The sequence below is a fragment of the Tubulanus polymorphus genome, chromosome 7, assembly GCF_964204645.1.
Source record: "Tubulanus polymorphus chromosome 7, tnTubPoly1.2, whole genome shotgun sequence".
Taxonomy (NCBI): Eukaryota; Metazoa; Nemertea; class Palaeonemertea; order Tubulaniformes; family Tubulanidae; genus Tubulanus; species Tubulanus polymorphus.
This window is the reverse complement of record NC_134031.1, coordinates 14,128,623-14,148,779: the sequence shown is the minus strand read 5'-3', so window position 1 is coordinate 14,148,779 and position 20,157 is coordinate 14,128,623. Positions and strand designations below refer to the sequence as shown.

At 37.9% G+C, this 20,157-nt stretch overlaps 2 protein-coding genes and 1 long non-coding RNA gene across 3 annotated transcripts; 1 reads left to right on the top strand and 2 right to left on the bottom strand.

The window, feature by feature from the left end:
• The first annotated feature begins 69 nt into the window (after positions 1 to 69).
• On the top strand, positions 70 to 1,346 carry LOC141908296 (P2X purinoceptor 7-like). The gene is made up of 2 exons (XM_074798280.1): positions 70 to 430; positions 688 to 1,346. The coding sequence occupies exons 1-2, from the start codon at positions 165 to 167 to the stop codon at positions 1,112 to 1,114; spliced, it is 693 nt and encodes a 230-aa protein (XP_074654381.1). The 5' UTR covers positions 70 to 164; the 3' UTR covers positions 1,115 to 1,346.
• Positions 1,347 to 1,351: 5 nt separating this feature from the next.
• Positions 1,352 to 8,062, bottom strand: LOC141909174 (uncharacterized). The gene is made up of 14 exons (XM_074799560.1): positions 7,762 to 8,062; positions 7,035 to 7,351; positions 6,809 to 6,934; positions 6,490 to 6,688; positions 6,127 to 6,414; positions 5,802 to 6,042; positions 5,539 to 5,716; positions 5,223 to 5,345; positions 4,969 to 5,140; positions 4,731 to 4,876; positions 3,894 to 4,192; positions 1,787 to 1,960; positions 1,581 to 1,675; positions 1,352 to 1,493 (listed from the first exon to the last, which is right to left on the bottom strand). The coding sequence occupies exons 1-11, from the start codon at positions 7,962 to 7,964 to the stop codon at positions 4,182 to 4,184; spliced, it is 2,004 nt and encodes a 667-aa protein (XP_074655661.1). The 5' UTR covers positions 7,965 to 8,062; the 3' UTR covers positions 1,352 to 1,493; positions 1,581 to 1,675; positions 1,787 to 1,960; positions 3,894 to 4,181.
• Positions 8,063 to 17,820: 9,758 nt separating this feature from the next.
• LOC141909335 (uncharacterized) lies at positions 17,821 to 19,137 on the bottom strand. The gene is made up of 4 exons (XR_012619691.1): positions 18,815 to 19,137; positions 18,433 to 18,634; positions 18,093 to 18,252; positions 17,821 to 17,991 (listed from the first exon to the last, which is right to left on the bottom strand). It is a non-coding gene; the product is annotated as an uncharacterized LOC141909335 (long non-coding RNA).
• Positions 19,138 to 20,157: the final 1,020 nt, after the last annotated feature.

The following is a 20,157-nucleotide window of genomic DNA, read 5'->3' as shown; positions in this document are numbered from 1 at the left end:
TACTATTGAGATTGACAATTTGAAAGATCGGAAAAAATTTCAATTTATAATGATATTTGATGATTTTGATTTTCGCGCGCCTCGTTTTGTTTACATCGTTCCGGAAAAACACGTGTACTGCGGGCTATTTATAGAACTACGTCATTAAAGGCAGCGACTCAATAATGGCGTCTATAGAAATGAATAGAGAATCGGACAATGGGAGCGATTCATCTGAATTTAATGCCACTTCGGCATCAAATTCAGATGAATCGCTTAGTGATTTTGAATGGCAGGAAACAAGTGACGAAGAGGAATTAATGATCGGGCCGTATTTATACGAACCAGAGGCAGAACCGAAGCGAAACGGCGATGGACCCAGACCGGAGGCAGAGGGAGACGACGACGAAGGCCGAATAAACCGTTTGGAGCTGGATAATCTGAATCAGTGGTATGTTCATATAACAATTAACTTAAAAATATATATTTTAAGATTCATTAAGCCGTAGATTTAATTATAGGTTTTTGAGCTTTGTTGGCGAAGTTGAGAGAATCTTATCATGTTCGTTTCAAAAGCTCAGTGCGATTCAACGTCGTTGTGCTGGCACTGCTGGACTATTCTTGCACTGCATTGCATCAGCATAGGCTTACAACAAGTAGATACCTATATCCATACCTTAAAAATATTTTTATGGATAATGTTTTTAGGTGCCAATGTGGACACTGTCAGATCTTAGAGACGGAGCAAGAGTGTGTGTGCTGTATGGAGATTGATGTCGTGAAAAGAAGACTGGAATGGGTTTGGGAGGAGTCCGGACAAAATGAAGAGACCTGCATGACGGACACAGCAGCTTTCGCTTCGATCTGTTTGAACCCTTGGGTCCTGCAGCTGATGTGGACCGAATTTCAACGGCAGTACGGACGGAAAAGTTTTGAAGGGCCAGCAAATGCGAAATTAAGACATGTAGCATACAGATCATTTGTTCGGTGGTGTTGGGGATATTTGGGCAAGGAGAATAGGAGAATTTTGCCTGCTTGTGTCGTTTCGTGCATCCGCGCACATTTCCCTGAGGACGGTTATGAGGAGGACCATTTATATAAAGGATTTCGTAATGTGTCGATTGATGGACCATAATGAATTAAAATAGAAGAATTCAACTTAAAAATTCTAACGATGTTTATATATTCTTCTTAACTTGTGCTTTTCTTACAGATATTTTAATAAAACAATGACATCGCTTAGATATAAAATATAAATTTTATTGCATATTTATAATGTATAAAACGTTTTGCTTTCAATCCATTGAGTTCTAATTTAAACATCTGATCGCAATTAATTGTTCAAGTAAGGAGCAGTTTTGTTATGCTTAAGCAGATCAATAATTTTATTTTCAGTTTCCTATCAATTTTCTACAGATCATTTATTGAGTGAACTGGTGTCTACAACTTTCACTTAGACTTGTAGTTTCACCATTAATCTTCCCATGCAAATGTAGATATTTTGTCTTTATCACCTGAAAAAGACATGAAAAATATTTTAGGTTGAATTATAAAACGAATACAAGATATATCATGATTCCTGATGTTGAAATAAAACGTACTCGGTATCTTTGAACTGCCAAATTTCAAATATATTTCTTCGTACATTATTTTTCGAATTAAATCATCACTTCGGGTCATCATTTTTTCCGCAGACCTAAAAAGAATGTATTTTTTAAGAAAATCAATATAATTGTCATGTTTTCATGTGCATGTATTACAATTTTAAATGAAATTATACCTTCAATACAAATGTCAAGAGACTTACCATTCAATCATCTATTAGTTTTTTTGAATCTTGTCCTGTGCATTGCGATGGCTTCCTCTTTGGTGATTTTTTCTTTGTTTGATGTGAGATTTGGTGGTACTGTGATTATTTTCCTCGGCCTATCTGCTTCTTCCACGTCCTCGAGTATCTTGTTCCAGCAAATGTCGACATATTCTGAAATAAAAAACACTGTTAGCCAACAATGTGTTTGGTAATGAATTATTTACATAAGTTTAGTTAATGACTTTAACCCTGGGATGCCCAAAGTACCAAAAAATTTGCTGAAAATTATATACCTTTGGGACTAGCCTAAATATGGTGCAAATAGTTTATCCCTATCAAAAATTTTGGTAACCAAGGGTGATGACCTACTTTTCTGAGCTGTCCCATATATGGAACACCGGGCATTTATGACTTGTACTAATACTTAACTTGATTCAACAAAGAACACTAATTAGGCCACTAATGTATGCTATAATATCAATCAACTTTTATTCTTATTCCACTATTGTATAATAACTACAAATGGCTATAAATGAACTCCTCGGCTAACCTCGGACATCGCTCAATTTACAGTTATTTTATATGATATGCTCTATAACAGTTACGGTTTTCAGTAAAACAAAGGAGAACTTCACATTTCTCACATCTGGTGTCCGTTTTAGAACTACAAACTACGCAACGGGCCCTTTTATCTGCCTTCACAGGCCAATGAGCAACCTGATCATATCGGCTGTCAACGTCTGGCAAAACGCGTATCATTTTTGGAGGAACATATTGTGATGGTGAACCTGCTGCATCCGATGGCCGTCCCCTTCTCTTTGCCATGCCACATGTAACTAATGCTTTTGCTACCTGAGTTTGAAATACGCGGAGTTTTATTTTACTGGGCGTACCAAGGAGATTTGCATCGCGCTTATAAAGTAGCCATGCATTGATACAAGCTATACTAACATAATTCCAAAACAATATGGTATACCATCGTTTCGTTCTCATACGAAATTTACATTTAGCCAAATATGCGTCTAGCATATCTTCACCACCCATGTGGTTATTATACTCTTTTACCATGAATGGCCGACTGATCTCCTTATAGGCTTTGGCAGTCTTATCCCATCGTTTACATTTGTCTAACGGTTCAGGTCCAACGGTTCAGGTCCTACATACGTTGACATCAAAGTTACCGCCTTTGTGTCCTTCCAGCGACAGCATACTACATTTTCTTTGTTCTCTACATAATAATCATATTCACCTCTGGTTTTCAGCTGATTATCGGTTTTGAGTGGACAACCACTAACACGATTTGCCCTAACTGTACCAACATAATAAATTCCGCGTTGTACCAACTTCAACAAAAGTTGTAATGAGGTGAACAGGTTATCAGCAAAAACTATATAACCACAGTTATCGGCAAGGGATTGGCATAGTTTGAAGACAATATGAGTTCCAAGAGAATCAACCCGTTGTTCGGCACTATTTTTTCCTTGATACATCTCGAAATCATGTAAAAAGCCATCGCTACCGCACCTGGCCCACATTTTGAACCCCCACGGATGAGGTTTTCCTCGGATATATTGACGAATTCCACTAAACTTCCCTTTATAGCTGATCATTTGCTCGTCAACGCACTGGTACTGTTCTGGAGTCACGAGAAGACATTGTTGTCGAAATTTATCAATAAATGGCTGCAACTTCCACACTTTATTTTTCTTCATATCATCCGTTACAGCTTCATTATTGACAAAGTGTAAATACCGCTGCAAGGTCTCGAACCTATTTCGCGGCATCACATCTGCGATAAACGGGATGCGAAGATTCACTTCCCAATACATGCGAACAGATCTCAACTGTATTAGACCCATTCTCAAATAAATTCCTAGGAATAGTTCAATCTCTTTGTAGTTTGTATTTACCGATTTATCTGGGCCTAATACTTGTGCACTATATAAATTTGTATTTTCCACAATCAAATCTAACATGTCCCTTGTTATGAACTGGCTAAAATACCACAACGGCGTCTCAAGTTCAACCCCACGGCATATAGGTTCAACGGCTGGGCCAGTAAAGTTTATAACTGGAGGTGTGAATTTTTTTTTCACCCACTTACAATCAGTTTTTGTACGGCTCACTACCTGACTCACACCAGCTAATTGAGCAAGCGGAACATCGTCATCGCTTTCGCCATCGGCATCCTCATCACCATCGTCGCTATCAATATCAGATTCCCCTGCATTTCCGTCATAATCATCATCGCTGCCCCAGCCATCATCATCATCAGATTTAGGGTCATTGCCAAAATCACTATCGTCGTCATCAATTACATCCAGAACTTGAACCAAACTGAATGCTTTTTTATTTTGTCTAGACATGGTTTTTCATGATGAGACTCAAGTATTCACCAAATCACTAAAAATACAGAAAAGAATCAAAACATTAGCCATGAGGGCATAAAAAGGCTAAATCATAGTGCTGCAGTCCATACAAACCCAAAAAGTTCCATACAAAAAATCTTATCAATCATGCTGACACCAAACATTTCTGCCCGGTGTTCCACGGGTGGGACACCACTAAAACATCGGCTTTACACACTTCACTTTATCAGCTACACGCGATAACAATGACTCTAATTATTCTTTATTATTTGTTTTAGTAAAATAACATTACAAAAGTGGTCTAATTACCTGATTCCATGCGAAATTTTCACGATAATTTTGATTCGAATTTGCGTCATCCCAATTTCATGGGCGCGGCCATGTTGAATGCACTGCACAGACGGAAGATGTCGCAACCAGCTTCTGTTCGTGTGCCGCGGGTGGGACACCGGGCAGAAGTGGTAGCAAAATATTATAATTCGATCAAATCTTCACACAATTTTTTTTAAAGGGGGGTTGAAGGGGGTGTTCCATATATGGGACGGTGGGCGTCCCAGGGTTTTAATATTCACCATAAGTGGCATCAGTGAGTAGTTTTCGTAATGTGTGGGTGTCCTTGTATTTTGGATAGACAATGCTATATTTTTTTGTCCCATCAATCTTTGTGCCTTGTATTCTGTCACTATTCTCATTGAAATGTAGGGCAGCTATTTGTAACCTAAGAGAAGACATAAGACATTGATATAAGTCTTAGCAGGGACATATGTATGAAAAAATAGAAATCACTCAATTGTTATATACTTTGCTTACCTGCTTGTCATTCCATTGTAAGAAAACTGAATCATCTTCGGGGCAAAATGATTGAATAAACTGTGAAGACACTCCAGTTTACTGGTCTGGCCGTATGGTGACATCATCTTCACTTTATTTATAACCCGTGTATTCGTCAGATATTTTTGCATAGAATCACCAACCAAAGATCCTGTAAATAGTACATCAAATGTTTCATCACATGAAATTAGATATAATTTCTGATTCAGTAGTTGCAATAGATAATATCTTACCTGGATAAAGCCATTTCTTTTCTGATGTTATGGGTTCATGGCTGCAGTCTTCATGATTGTCTTGGATGTGTTTGACTGCTGATGACCATTTTTTACTGATGCCTTCTTTATCCCCGGGTGATGATGATGCATGCAGCGCACCAGTACAAATGACATTTTATTGACTTTATCCAATCCTTGATTTCTTCACATTCCTTTTTCCTCGACATTATTTCTAGTTTCTTAGTTATACCTTGAAATGAAAAATTAGTATTTCGTCTCATTTTTGATTCCGTGAGTGATATGTAAATTCTACACAAAGAATTTTTGAACTTACTTTTAACAACGTGCCAGCAGTCATAATAGTGAGCTACATTCCAAACTTCCCTTGTCCATTTAGTAATTTGAATGTGCATATCCGAAATAAATGCCATCACTTTCAGGTTTCCTATCTGTATTCGGCAACGCTTTAAGCCTTCCAATTCCATTGCATTTGAATTCTTTACCTCATTCGACTAAAAAAATCAATAACAAAGATAGACGTAAACCTTTCACTGTTTTAAATTCAGGAAAAAGCAAGATTTTATGGTTCTGACATACCTGAACAAGTTGAAACGCGATCACTTTGTTAGTTATTAAATCCATCAGAGTGTAACTTCCAAATTTAGCAGAATGACCCATAGAATCGCAACGTCCATCACCAGCAAGCAATCGTGGCCCTGGTAATTTGTTGACAAGTGCCGATCTACTTGCTTCCCACACAGATGAAACAGCATCGTGAAGATAGTTTTTCTGGTACCGGAAATATGTCCTCGTACTCTGAGCCTTTATATTCATGAAACTGAAATTGGATTGACCATTACATTTATAACTTTAAAAAATTATGTTTGATTAGACTGAAAGTATTGTTTTTACTGCAACTTACTTGAACAGTCGAAAAACTTTTGTGGGCAAACTTCCTGTTAAAAGAACCATGGCACTTAATAAAACATCCAATATAGGAATTCCTCGAGCAACTGTTGGTTGGCTGGACCATTCAGTAGTTTCACCACAATTCAAACAATTTGTTCTGACAGTCAACATTGTTCCTCTGTGCCTCTTCCAAACTTGGTTCTCTCTTCCACAGCGCCGGCAGTATTGTAACAGCTGCAGAATTGCTGACTGGAACACAATAATCTTGGTTTGGTCTTTATACGACTTATCCGATTCATCACTGCAATGATAAATGAAGTTTTATACAAAAGAAAGGAAAATATCATTCATGATTAAAATATTATACTTTACTAACCTCATTTCTTCAAACATAACTCTGCCTTCAGAATCATCCTCAGAGCCACTGTCCATCTCTGACTCTTCTGCCGAATCTGGATGATAGTCATCATCTTCACTGTCACTCCCTAAATCTGATTCTTCTCCAATACAAATGGCTTTTGAGGTATTTGTAAGTTCTTCAGCAGGTCGCTTACATTGAATACCAATGTTTCGGGCTAAAACAGACCAATCACAGTAGTAGGATTAAATAGATAGGGAGAATAGATGATATCATAAAAAACCCCATAATACAAGCCGTACCATAATACGATATAGACTGAATAAAGAATACTCACTCAATGCATTTTCCTGGATTCCAACTGAACGCTGAGCCTTAAATGGCGTTCTGTAGATAATCTTAGGTTTGATGCGGTACACAATTTTGGTCTTCACCTGTGCAGTTTCTTTCAGCGTTTGCATCCCTAGAAAAAATTATCATTAAATAACATGAAATTCAATGATTACAGTGATATATTCAAAACTGAATGACAATGATACACCATACCATCATGAAAATCCTACCTCGAGATTTACAATCCGGTTCAGCCTGCACAGCAAATTCTCTTGTCGCCTCGAACTCTGATTTGATACCGGGTTCCGCATACACTTCCCCGCCGTCATCTTCACCAGGTTTTGCATAATCTTCAACCAAATTTGGTTGAAGATTATGCAAAACCTGGCTCTCAGTCTCAGCAATGACTCGCCGTCTCTCCCTCTTCTCAAACACTTTTCGTCCAGGCTTTCGTGGTGGCGAGAAGAAATCCTCTGGTTGAGATGTAGATTCAGGGGTTTCTATCACAGTGTGGATCGATGGCACGGCTCCTTGTTTCAGCAACAATCTATTTCAAGCAAAAGGCAACCGTTAATTCACAAGGCTCGTGAAATATTCATTTTGTTATTGTAGTTAGTGAGTGAAGTAAGGCACTCACAATGACAATAAAAGCCTATTGTACGATGGCCAATGCACTGTGGCCTATAGTAGTAGTTCAATGAAAAGATGTTTCTATTGTCACACGATGTAAGCTGACCTAGAAGGCATGGTTTTACAATCACGCTTAGCAAACAAAAGTTAAACGGCATTTTGACATAAAAAATTATGAATTGGATACCGCGCGTGGAAAAAATAAATTTTATTGATTTGAATTGGACTTGAAAATGCGACCCTTTTAACAGTGATTTTCAAGCCCATACAATAATTATTCTCAAACCATGTCTCGAATAAATGTTAAGATGACTGAATGAAACTTACCTCTTTGCAAATTGTGCATCATACTGCATTTTATTAACGAAATCATCGTTGGTAAAATGCCGGTAACACACGACGCTATTCGACGTTGGGCCGCTCCAATTCAATCGCTTTAAACCTACAAAAGAAGCCCATTTTTCTCGAAGAACAGGATATATACCCCTATCCGAATAATCGCACCCAAAGCAAACACAACGATTTGGCATTTGAGAAAAAGCAGTGAAAACACGCCGAGTAGTAAAAACGCAACGTTATCTCATAGAAGAGAATTTTCAGTGCTCACTTTATTGACGTCACAGCGCCGGAGATCGACGGAAATTGCCGATGATTTCTAACGCGATGTATACAACGAAATGAGGTCAAAAATTGTCTTACAAAATCACGATTTTCGCGGAAACTACACATTTTTGAACAGAACTATTTCAAAGTCTTCCTTAGTTCGATAGAACTTATCGAATTTTGAAATAAAAAAAAAAGTGTCAGTTACCCTTTAAATTATGTCGTTCCCGGTATTCTGACATATTGAACTTACTACTTACGAACTCTGCATCATGAAGCTCATTTTCATTTTGGGGGGACACATCACAATCAATAATCAATATCACAATTAATAATTGGAATTCATAACTGCAAAATGGAAAATCCACTATGATAATATTTAGATTCTTACGAAGATAGAATTTCATAAAATGACAAACCATTAATACATTGGTTTTAAGCCCTTTTGCAAAATTTCAATACATTCTTCATCAGATATAACAAGATCTGAAGGCATAAATATATTTCCATCAAATTCAGGGTATTTTCTCAAAATACCAGTGGCGTCAGGGTGGAAATAACCAACTAACCATTTAAGATCTGTAGGGCAGCCTTGGCATCGCTTTACCCTCGTCGATCTTTCCTCCATGAAAAATGGCGTCTAAAAATAGTAGATTATTAATATGTTAAAGCGCTAAAATGAGACGTGTTACAGCTTTCATGTCGTTATTTTCAAATTACCTATATCTTTTCCTTGTGAACTAGTTCTTTGCTTTTTCAGTAACTCCATCTTTCCTCCTAGAAAAGTCAATGTAATCGTCAAAACATAACCTATATAGATGTAATAACTAAATTCAAATATGTGAAAAGTATTAATTATGTTCGTGATCACAAATACGCTACATCAAATTAGTAATCTGATTGAATAGAATTAAGAAATAGAAACAGACCTGCAGCTTTGTTGTTACATGCTGTGGTATTCTATTTCATAGTACTAGCTTTCTACTACAGTAGGCCTGTCACAATGATTCCTTGGTGAATGTTTTTCTCCGTCTCTTATCCATATGTATCTTGCAATAAATTATGTCGTTCCCGGTATTCTGACATATTGAACTTACTAGTTACGAACTCTGCATCATGAAGCTCATTTTCATTTTGGAGGGACACATCAGGGAGGTTACGTGACGAAAAATTTCTATTAAATTTATCCTCATTCCCTGTTGGTCTTTTACTCCTTAGAAAATTAGGATTGTGCACGCGACATGTGTAGTGAGTGGATACCTCAAAGCTAGAACTGTGGAATGATGAAAAAATTGTCATTAGATTGATTTTCTTTTGTAAGATTTTTCATAAAATTATCTAAAGACTTATTAACCCCATTAACCCTTTGATATCCGGATTAATTATTACACATGCTATCCCAGTCCCAGATTAATTTAAGGTAATTGCAAGGCGAAAACGTCCTATATTCAAATGCTTGTAGCTCCCAGCCTATTAGAGATACAGCTTTGGTGTATGAGAAACTTTTGCACAGTTCTTTATAAGCTTTTTAATGATACCAAATTTGTCATATTTAAAAAAAATTCTGACGAAAATTGTCGTTTTTGTCTCAAAATCATTAGCTGTTCAAGAAATAAAGCATAAAAGTATTTTAGAGACTGAAATAAACATGATTTGTCTCACCTTACTGATTATTCATGTGATTCTGCCTCCAATACAGCTTATAATCCACAAAACGATGATAAATCTCAAAGCATGGTACGTCACACAAAGGTACAGGAGGTACACATGTTTTACACTGCCTTTGTGTCTGATGCCAGCGAACATACTTTTTGTTCTCTCTAAGTGTGCACACAACACAATCAGGCCTGCCATTAGTTTTTCCATAAAATGTGCTCCTCCATTCTAATGCTGTGGTGCATCGTTATGCCAAATCTGACGACCGGGTTGATGAGGTGCACGTTGGTAGTCAGCAATAAGTTCATGGCATAACTCCAAACGAAACTGTCTACTGGTCAATGCATCAGCAGCATTGGACACCTTGTGCATTATGTATGCATTTGTTACTGCTGTGATAAGCAGGTGGCAAAAAACCTTTTTCCACCATTTCACTGAACGATGTAGTATGCTGAAATAGGAGTTGTATTGATCATTCAGATCAACTCCACCCATATATGTGTTGTAGTCCTCAATTGCATTGGGTTTTTCAATTTGTCTGTAACCGTCCTTTCCTTCACGTGAACGAATATGCTTCACAGTAACACCTGCATTGCTAACAGTAGACAATACACAAACTGGGCGTTTGTCATACCAACTAATTGCTAACATGTCTGACGCGTTATGCCATAACATCAAAGGCGACATGTCCTGCAATTGTCGTTTGTTGGTGCGGGCCGTGAATTGCTGCTTCAGTTTTAGTGGATTTCCTGCACGATTCGCCCTAACTGTGCCACAGGCACCAATGTTTCGATCTTTTAGGTCCACAAATGGTTTCACACTAGTGAAGAAATTGTCACATGTTATGACCTGGCCAGCCCGAACATTCTGAGATGCGTCCATAACAACTCGATACCCAAGGTCAACTTGACCACCGTCCGCTCCTTTGTACAGCGTCCAACCAGTTGGGCGTAACCAGTTTTCGACCCAGCCAGTATCCATGCTTTCATGCCCCACTTGACAGGCTTACTCTTGATGTATTGCAACATAGAAGTTCGACCCTTAAAGGCTATCATGCCTTCATCCACGGACAGAAACATTTCCATATGGAAGGCGTCATTCCATGCGCGAACTAGCTGTTCAATCAAAGACTTGACCTTGAATGTCCTGTCATAACCAGGCTGCCCTCTTTGAATTTGTGTTTTGTTATTCACAGGGTGCAAGAATCGTAATAGCATCAAAAACCGATTGCGGCTCATTACGGCTCGGAATCCTGGTTTATCAGTAGACCAATGTGCACGAAAAGATCCCCGATCTCCATATCCCGTCAGTAACAACAATGCCAGGAATGCTTTCATTTCGTCACTAGTGACATTATACCAGGTTTCTAGAACACTATCAGTAGTATTTCCACTGTTTTGATATTGTTGAAAATAACGATTTGTTTCAGTCACTAGCATGTCTATAATAGTGTCCGGAAAAGCTTTTGTGAAAAAGTCAATTGGCGTGTAGTCCGTAGTAACGAACTTTGGCTCACCTGGATTCGGACAGTTGTACTGCGGCAACCAGTTAGGAGGGGGGTGGTTTCTATCTTCAGCCCAATCAGGATCCTGATCAATGTTGGCACCTTGTGCACGTCCTCCACGTCCACCACGTCCACCACGTCCACTACGACCACTGGGGCATGACCTCTCCCAGTTCCACGACCCTGCCTGCCTCTAACAGCAGCAGTAGCTCGACCACGTCCGCGTCCCCGACCACGGACGACAGGTGCTGGTGGGGGTTGGGGATTGTCATTATCAGTACTGTCACTATCAGCAGACTGATTATCATCACTATCAGGAGTATTATCGTCACTTACAGGACTATTTTCACCATTATTGTCACTTACTTCCGCATCTAAATCACTTCCGGGTTCACTTTCGGTTTCTTTCCGGGTTTAAAATCGCTTTCTGAACCACTTTTAGCGTTTGAGTCACTGTCATTAGAGTCCAAGTCTAAAACATTATCATTGCGCTTGACATTAAAAAGAAAACATGCATAAAATAGAGACACATTTGAACAAATTTACATATTAAGTGGAATACTTGACTAGAAGTTATGACAAATATGTTCGATTAAAAAGAAAAGTTTTGAGACTATTTTTTTAAAAGATTGAACTGTAGGACTAGTTTTAACGTGACTAGGAAGCCCATTCCATAATGCTGGCGCCGCACACCTAAAAGCCCTCTCACCAAATTTCCGATTTGACTTAGATATGACTAGATTATTGGTTACTGAATTGGATCTAAGTTGTCGTGATTGAGTGTAAACAGTTAAAAGAGATTTTAAATACTGAGGGGCAGTATCATTAAGACATTTATAGACAGTTAAAAGAATTTTGAACTCTGATCGAACAGCATTTGGCAGCCAATGTAGATCCATTAGAATAGGTGTAATATGTTCAAACTTTCTAGTTCTTGTTATAAGCCTTGCAGCATTATTTTGAATTAGTTGCAGGCGATTAACAAGTGTGTTATTGGATCCAACAAATAATGAGTTTGCGTAGTCCAAACGAGATGTGACCAGAGAATTTACAGCAGTTTTACATGATTTATCATCAAGTAGGTTACGTATCTTACCAATAGTATATAATAAGTGAAAATTCGCAGCTTTACATACATTACTAACATGGTCAACGAGTGACAAAGAATCGTCAAATAAAACACGTAAATTACGAATACATTGAGATGGATAGATCTTTGCACCATCTATAGTAAGAAAAACCTACCACCCCTCATTATTGATTCAAAGCCAAACGTTCCACACTGACTACAAATAGTAATATAATTTTAGAAATGGCCATTTTCACTTTAGTTGTATGTCATTATAATCTTTCAATGGTTATTGCTATAATGTTTTTGTAAACGGTGATTAAGGCCTCATGTTTCATCTGCAATTCACGGCAAATAGTTATGTAACTACGCAAATTTATATGTTTTTGGCAGCTGTACACTCAATCAGGACAGTTCGTGACTAGCTTCCACCAATTGACGGATTAACAGGGACTCTCATAATACTAATTGTACTGATCATGCAGATCGACGCCAGACATATGGTGGTTGTAATCAAGAACGACCCGTGGTTTCACTAATTGGCTCCTGCTGCCACGCACATTCACTTCCTCGCTTTCATCATCGTTGCTATGGGTGGAGATGACCAAAATAAGATGTTTATCTTGCCTATTCAAGGCCAAGACATTGTCTTTTTGATACGCAACGATGTCGCCACGATTCAAACGCACGCAGTTTTTATCGCTGCCGGAAAGCCTCACCTATTCAACGTGATCGTGCTGGTGCGGTGACGCCCATTTTTGTAGAGTTTCTCCACAAATTCAATACTGAGACAATCGCAGTAGTATGATGGCCACATTCAAAAAACGGTCTAGCGATTTCCAACACGATCCGTCATGTTTTTGAGAGCCACGCTCAACTACGAGATTGTCGTTGCGACCGAGGTACATGACAATATTCAGCAGATAACCTGCAACGTGTCGATTGTAATGCGCCTGTATCCATGATCCTAGCTATGACTATCATAGCCTGTTGTACTTAGGTTCCCGAAATCGTGATGAATTATGGAAAGTTTAAAGGCACATATAGGGCCTACTTGTCCGTGAATTATCTATATCAGTTTTACCCGGCAATGAAGTGTTATCCTCATCACTATCCTCACACGTGCTTGAGCACTGATACATTTTTGTAGGTAGTTCATAGAAACTGCGCAGTTCGTGGTTTACACTGGGTAGGAGAGGATCAGTAGATTGTTACTGCACAGTTTGTCGGATTCATTGGGCTAGGTGCTTACGCTCGCGAATTGCAAATTTTATTTGAAATTTGATGTTTGGCAGATGTCGATGTTGAGAATAATGTCTACAATAGGCTTTTTAAGACCTGAGAGACGATCCACATAAATGACATCTGTATTTCATCTGACCTTGATGATTCCAGTCCTCCCCCTAAAAAATCAAAACCTCTCTGATAAACTGGGACTAAAGTGTTTTGACATTGCTGGAGGAATTAATGGTCGTGCAGGTATCCATGTCATCTGAAATCACCCAAGAAACTGGGACATATTTTGACTTGATCGGCCACTGAAATGCCCTAGGATCTTTCAGTACTGTTAATTCATTACGTACCACATTTCCCTGGTGTTCCTTTTAGCTGAATTGTTGGTGTTCCACATTGACTTCGACTTTGAGTTTTAATTTCCTTCGCGTAAATGGACCCCAGCAGATTAAAATAATTCAGCTCTTCCACTGGTGGTGCATGCACGATGTATGACAACGCACGGTAACGGCGAAGGTACTTTTTTTCAAGCCGAGTGACATTCCAATACAACAGGCCTATGTTTCCGATTCAATGAATAAATGTTTGGATATTTTAATCCGTTCATGTAGTACTGCATGAAATGCTGCTTTGAATTACATTCGGTGCGAATTATAAAATGTTTGATCGACACTTGTATGGCTGCAATTGAATCGAGCGGCATCAAGTCTTCTGCACCTTGTGCATGATGACACAAATTATTCTTTTTATGTGAGTAAATGGCTATATCTTGTTTCATACCAGAGGTTGTATATTTTTTCAAAACTCGACCAATCAACCTCTGATATGAAACAAGATATATCCATTTACTTTTAATATATTAAAAGAAAAGCTTAAAAGGACATCATGATATAGATTTTGAATGAATTTTAGTTGTTAGAATTAGATTTCTTATCTAAAAACATAGTAAATCGATCAAATTTTTAAATATAAAAAAGTAACGAGTAATTAACAAGTTGTTAGAATTAGATTTTGTAACTGAAATCATAGTAAATAATAACAAATATATATATATATAGTTACAAAAAATAAATGAAAAAATGAACTTTAAACTATCCGAACTCTTAAAATGATGCAACAGGACGAGGACTACTTGTTTTTGTCTGAGGTTCATATTACGCATCAATCTTAAATATTCAGCATCCGCCATTTTTACCTTCATTATGTAGTCATGAAGGTTATAAGATGGTTGTGAGTCAATGACGTCATTTTAGAGTCACCACTAATAACTTGTTGGTGGGAGTTCAGATGAAGATTTTTGAAATGAATAAATACTTAGACCTTATCAATGCAGAGTGGGAAATTTTGCTTTTTTAATTATTTCGCTAAATTATTAGAAAATGTCGATAGTAAGACAGTGGGAAAGTTTCTATGGTTGAATGGGCGAATCATGGCGGCTGAATGCACCTGAGATAAGGTGGGAATATATGAGGTGGGAATATATGTTCCATATGAGGGCATAGCCTTTAAATGATTAGATAGTCGGATGCGGTTTATCAACCCTTTTGAACTATAGTGCTGATATTTTCCAAATCAAATTGCTAGATTGCCATCGTTTCTCGTGGCCCCCGTGTGTATGAAATTGAATTGAATTCGACAGCAATTCGCCTGAAATGCATCTTTTTGAAAATTAGCATGAGGTTTGGGTAAGGCGAGATATCCACCCCTATTGAAAAAAGGTCATTGGTGATCAAATATGGCTGCCAGTAGGGTGGCCATCTTGAATTTCTTGTTTGCGTGATGCAGTCCGCAATTCTTGATGGATTTCCGAAAATTCCAAAATTTTGTGTGAGGATCAGGGTAGGTAAGATGTCCATGCCTATTGTATATTTAGATCATTGGCTTTCAAATATGGCCGCCAGGGCAGCCATCTTGAATTTCTAGCAGGAAACGGCTCGCAATACTTGATGCATTTTCATCAGTGTAAGAATTTTGGTAGGTTGAAAAGTATGGCGGCCAAAGCTACCTTCCATCTTAGATTTACAATTTTTTATGCATTTTTTCATGTAGGGTGATGTTTGGGGCAGCTAAAATGGGCTAGTCTTTTCATGCTAAGATATATTAAGAGAAAATGAACATTATCTCCACTACCATCGTAACTGCTTTAAAACTTGTTACATCGTTACAATGTTAATGATTCTGTAAAACTTTGAATACTGAATCATTTTCTTCTACTGCGTCATGAAGGTATAAGGCCCGTGGGCCTCTTGTTTAAATGATAAAATTTTCCTGTGTATTTGATGATTTAAGACCAAGGTTTGGGCCAATATCTGCACGTATGTCTTACTTGGATGATAAGACATATAAGGTGGGCTCGGGAATGTGCCTTGATCTTCAACCTCTATGCCAATTTCATTGGACTGGAGCTTGATCAATTCTTTTTGGGCAGCCTCCATAGATAGATCCAGTTTGTTGTACACATTTTCTTGTATATAATTTCTAGGTTTCCTGGAATTATAATGTTGTTCATAAGAGGAAGAAGATTTCAGTAAGTCTTCTTCTTGTCTCCATGGATTGAAAAGCATTATTTTCTCACGATAATACTTTTCTCCGTCAACATCTTTGTGGAAGCGCACATAATGTAGAATTTTAGGTTTTTTCCCTTTTTATCAATCTAATAGATCCATCAATGAAGACATATATTTCAAAGAGATTCTTATCAATAGGATTGTTTATCAATATCAGAATTGTGGCTGTAATATTCTTCTTGTAATAGTCCATCACTGTCGTGCTTGAATTTATTTTTAGATTTGGTTTTAACATATCACGGCACGGCTGAATGAGTTGGATAATGAATTCAGAATAGTTTATGATATCGTTAGAAGATGACAGCATTGCCTGTCGATCCGCGGCAAGATTTTATCTAAAAAATGTTTGTAATGTTGATTTCCTGTATGCGTTGGTGGTTATGGGTATGGTATATGATGTAGTAGGCAGGTTGTGTTTGATGCTTTAATCTATCAGCGGTGACCATAAATCAGCCTGGTGTAAAAGTAATTCTTCTCGGTTCTTCTGCTGCAATATCTGGCAAACATTCAGAATCTTTTTATAAAATCTTAAGAACAAACGGAACCGTATTTGGTTGGGTCCGAACAATGGTGTATTAATAATGTGGCTGGTGAAGGGATCCCAGTTAACATTTTTGGTCGTGCCTACATCGGCTTTGAGTCGGCCATGAAGTCGGCCCGGAGTCGTACACGACAATGGGTCCGACGGACTTTTTGCTCATCCAATTTACGGTGGCCCGACGGTGATTTCCGACCCCCTGCCACCAATTACCCGACTTAATCCCACCTTTACATCGAAATTCCGCTGTAAATCCGACCACATCCCGAATTACTAAGTACCACAAATACTTTTGCCGACCTCCAACCTCCTTTGATCCGTATGTGTTACGACTGCATTCCGACGTAAATCCAACCTTCAGATGTCCATGCAAAAAAAACGAGAAATTACTATGTCAATGCGACCTAATTTTGTGTTTATTTTTCTAAATACGTAGAACTTATTTAATATATATACATTAAAATCTTCAAAAAATATCAAACATTTTCAGAATATTTGTATAAAACATTACATCCCAAAATCCCCTTTACAATTGTGACCATTAAACAATATTATATGCTTTAAAATACATGTGTATGTACACGGCAAATGCAACTGGTATATGATTATTATAAAAGAACCTTAAAAAATTGACAATAATTTCAAACTACAGATTAATACAGACCAGATATCATTAGCAACTCTGACTCTTACACTATGCACCCCTACTTTAAGATAAAAAACACTATGAATGGCCAAATTAACACTTCTGAAACACATTTTTAAATGATTCAAAACACCATTGGTTTGTTAGTTCGTTTACGGATCCGCCAAACTTCTCTGATTTCTAGGTGTAAAAAAATTAATTTTGACGAAGGCTCTAAGTTTTGATGCGAGGTCAGCACTCATTTGGTTTCAATATTTAGTACATTGATCAGAAAACATCAAAACACTGAATAAAAAATTTTACAATAAGACAATTTGCAGTCGCACGACTCTGGTGCAGAGTAACAAATAGATCAACCAGTTTTAGATTCTTAGGGACAATTTATTTCATTACTAAAATTGCGGACCTTTTCTTTCGTGGGGATGCATTCACATCCTTCTGGGTACGGGCCTGTAGTATAGGCAATAAATGGAAAATATTCAGGTATCATTATCCAAATACACTGGAAATGACCCACAGAAATTAATGAAAAGTAAACACAACAGCCCAGTAGGACTATGCCCCCCACCAGTTGTCTCGTATAAAATTGACTCTACAGATTTTCATTTTGTTCTTCTTCTCGTCTTCGTCTTCGTTCCCGGCCACCATTCCTGTCCTTCGTATGTTTAAACCATCCCTGAACAACCTTCTCAATTTCATCATTAGCAACTTTTCGAGTCGGTGGATTTTTCCTCACTGCTTCTGTAACGATATGGATAATGAAATTAAATATCAAGAATGACAGAAACTTTTCCACCTTTTCCACCTTTTCAATCCTAGTTAATTAATCATTTCATTCTCACCATTTAATGCCCTCACCAATTTGAGCCCAGAAAAACAATGCTTCTGGTTTTTTCCAGTCCAGTTAAATTTGAGGGCAAGTTGGGGGGTAAAAAGGTTTCCCATGATCCTCCGTACAACTTCCTTCACATCCGCTCCACCATATGTACGTATGTATGCTGCCTGCAATTATAAAAATTGGACACAATATCAGCAATTTTGAACAAAGGTAAAAGGACGGTTGACCAGGTATAATTTTTTTTTTTGAGGGATAGTATTTAACCTGCTTTTCATCCCATTTATGCATTGATCTAACTGCAGTTGAAAGTAAATCAACAAAATACATGCGCAGGCAAAACCTACCAGATCTGTAATGTTCTTCTCATCACTGAGAATTCTCTCATTGGTGAGTACATCTTCGATATCTGCAGCTGGCAGGATGAATCCCTCGGGAAGAATATTATCTCGCTCTTCTAAGTTGAGATGAGGAGGACACGACACATAACTCTTCCCAAAAATTTTATATCTACTTTCAGCTCCTCCAATAATTCAAGCCGCTTCTTAGCTGAAGGATTGAAGAAAATTAAGTTTAATACATTAAAGACATAATTACTTATTAACTGTATAGATATTTGGATACCACTTCTGGAAACAGAATGTTCAAATCATGAATCACATCAAATAAAGGGTCAAATCCAATGGAATAATGCCAGTTTAAGTATTCGAAATTTATTACAATACTTACTGGCTGCATCTGATGATGAATGTCTTATCGGAGTACACTGTTGCATTGTTGGTACGGCTGTGGAGTAGACGTAGTTACACGTTGTAGCGGTGGAGATGAAAAGGACGATATGGATAGCTGTGGTATTCTAACAGATGGTGTGGCTGTAGATGAGATTCTTTCAGCAGATGATGAAGATGCCTGTGGTGAAATTTGCGATTGGAACATGGATTTTGGCCAACGGGAATGATGGTATGGTTGTTGGAATTCGTATTCGCTTTGACGGCGGAGGGATATCATCAGAATGATCATCCGAATCGTCACTACTACTACTAATAGTGGCAATCCTGTTATACTTTGGGTTCGGTCTGAAATAAATAGTTAATAGAAAATTTACACCTCCATCAAGTTATACAAGAAACGGAGAAACTTCTAACCAATTACAATCACTTCATGGGCCGTTTTGATGTTTTGCGTAACTGATCATCCGTGCTGTTTAAATCAGACCTCTCCAATGCCCTCTGAAGCTTTTTGCTAGCGTCCTGATACGTGTCTGCAAGTGTAGAGATATTTTGGTGAAAAATATATTTTACAATTCACTAAAAGATAATAACAATTTGATGCAGATACTACATATCGCAACGGCCCAGCATCCAGAATGCAATTGAGTCCGTCCACGATTATCGGGGAGTATCTGCTGCCGTATTGCATTATTAGATTTTTTGAACCCTTTATACGGGGGCCAGTAGCAAAATCTTTCTTTCTCACTCCCTGCATAATCCCGAAGGCACTAGCATTCAGGAATAATTTAACTTTCGAGACCATCAGGACCATCAAATTCGACAACTAAGAAACTCATGACCTGAAAATGTTTTTAATCAAAACCGCGAATTAATGTGTCTTTCATGTGTTTAGGATGATAATCATTCCTAATTTCCGGCTACTAGGTAACAATTTCAATGTAGACTATTTTCATAAATTTTCTATGAAGTCAACAATCACATCAAAATAACTTTTTCTCAGGGTCCAGTTTAACCGCGGAATATTCTGATGCATTTTTTAGCCTATAGATTTGGGGTATTCTAGACCCCATATCTCCTATTCTTTATTACAGGGACTTGGTTATGGTATAAATAAACATAAACTGTGTAGAACATTTGTTTGTAATGCAATGAAAAAATATCCTAACTTACAATCGTTTGTTGTATTTTACATATCGAGTTCCGGGGCGCCCACTGCCTAGCTGCTGAGTGGTGGTGGGTACAAAATCAGGATCATTTGACCTGTAATAAGGGACTTCATGAACTGAATCTGTTTTTCTTTCGTTACCTAGAGGGCCAGCAATCATTACTGTCCGACTTCAG

Coding starts and splice junctions, on each gene's coding strand:
- LOC141908296 (XM_074798280.1), top strand. CDS start 165: ATGGCGTCTATAGAAATGAATAGAGAATCGGACAATGGGAGCGATTCA. Junction 431..687: donor CTGGATAATCTGAATCAGTG/GTATGTTCATAT, acceptor TAATGTTTTTAG/GTGCCAATGTGGACACTGTC.
- LOC141909174 (XM_074799560.1), bottom strand. CDS start 7,964: ATGCCAAATCGTTGTGTTTGCTTTGGGTGCGATTATTCGGATAGGGGT. Junction 6,415..6,489: donor GTTATGTTTGAAGAAATGAG/GTTAGTAAAGTA, acceptor TTATCATTGCAG/TGATGAATCGGATAAGTCGT. Junction 5,346..5,538: donor CTGCTGGCACGTTGTTAAAA/GTAAGTTCAAAA, acceptor TGCATGCATCAT/CATCACCCGGGGATAAAGAA.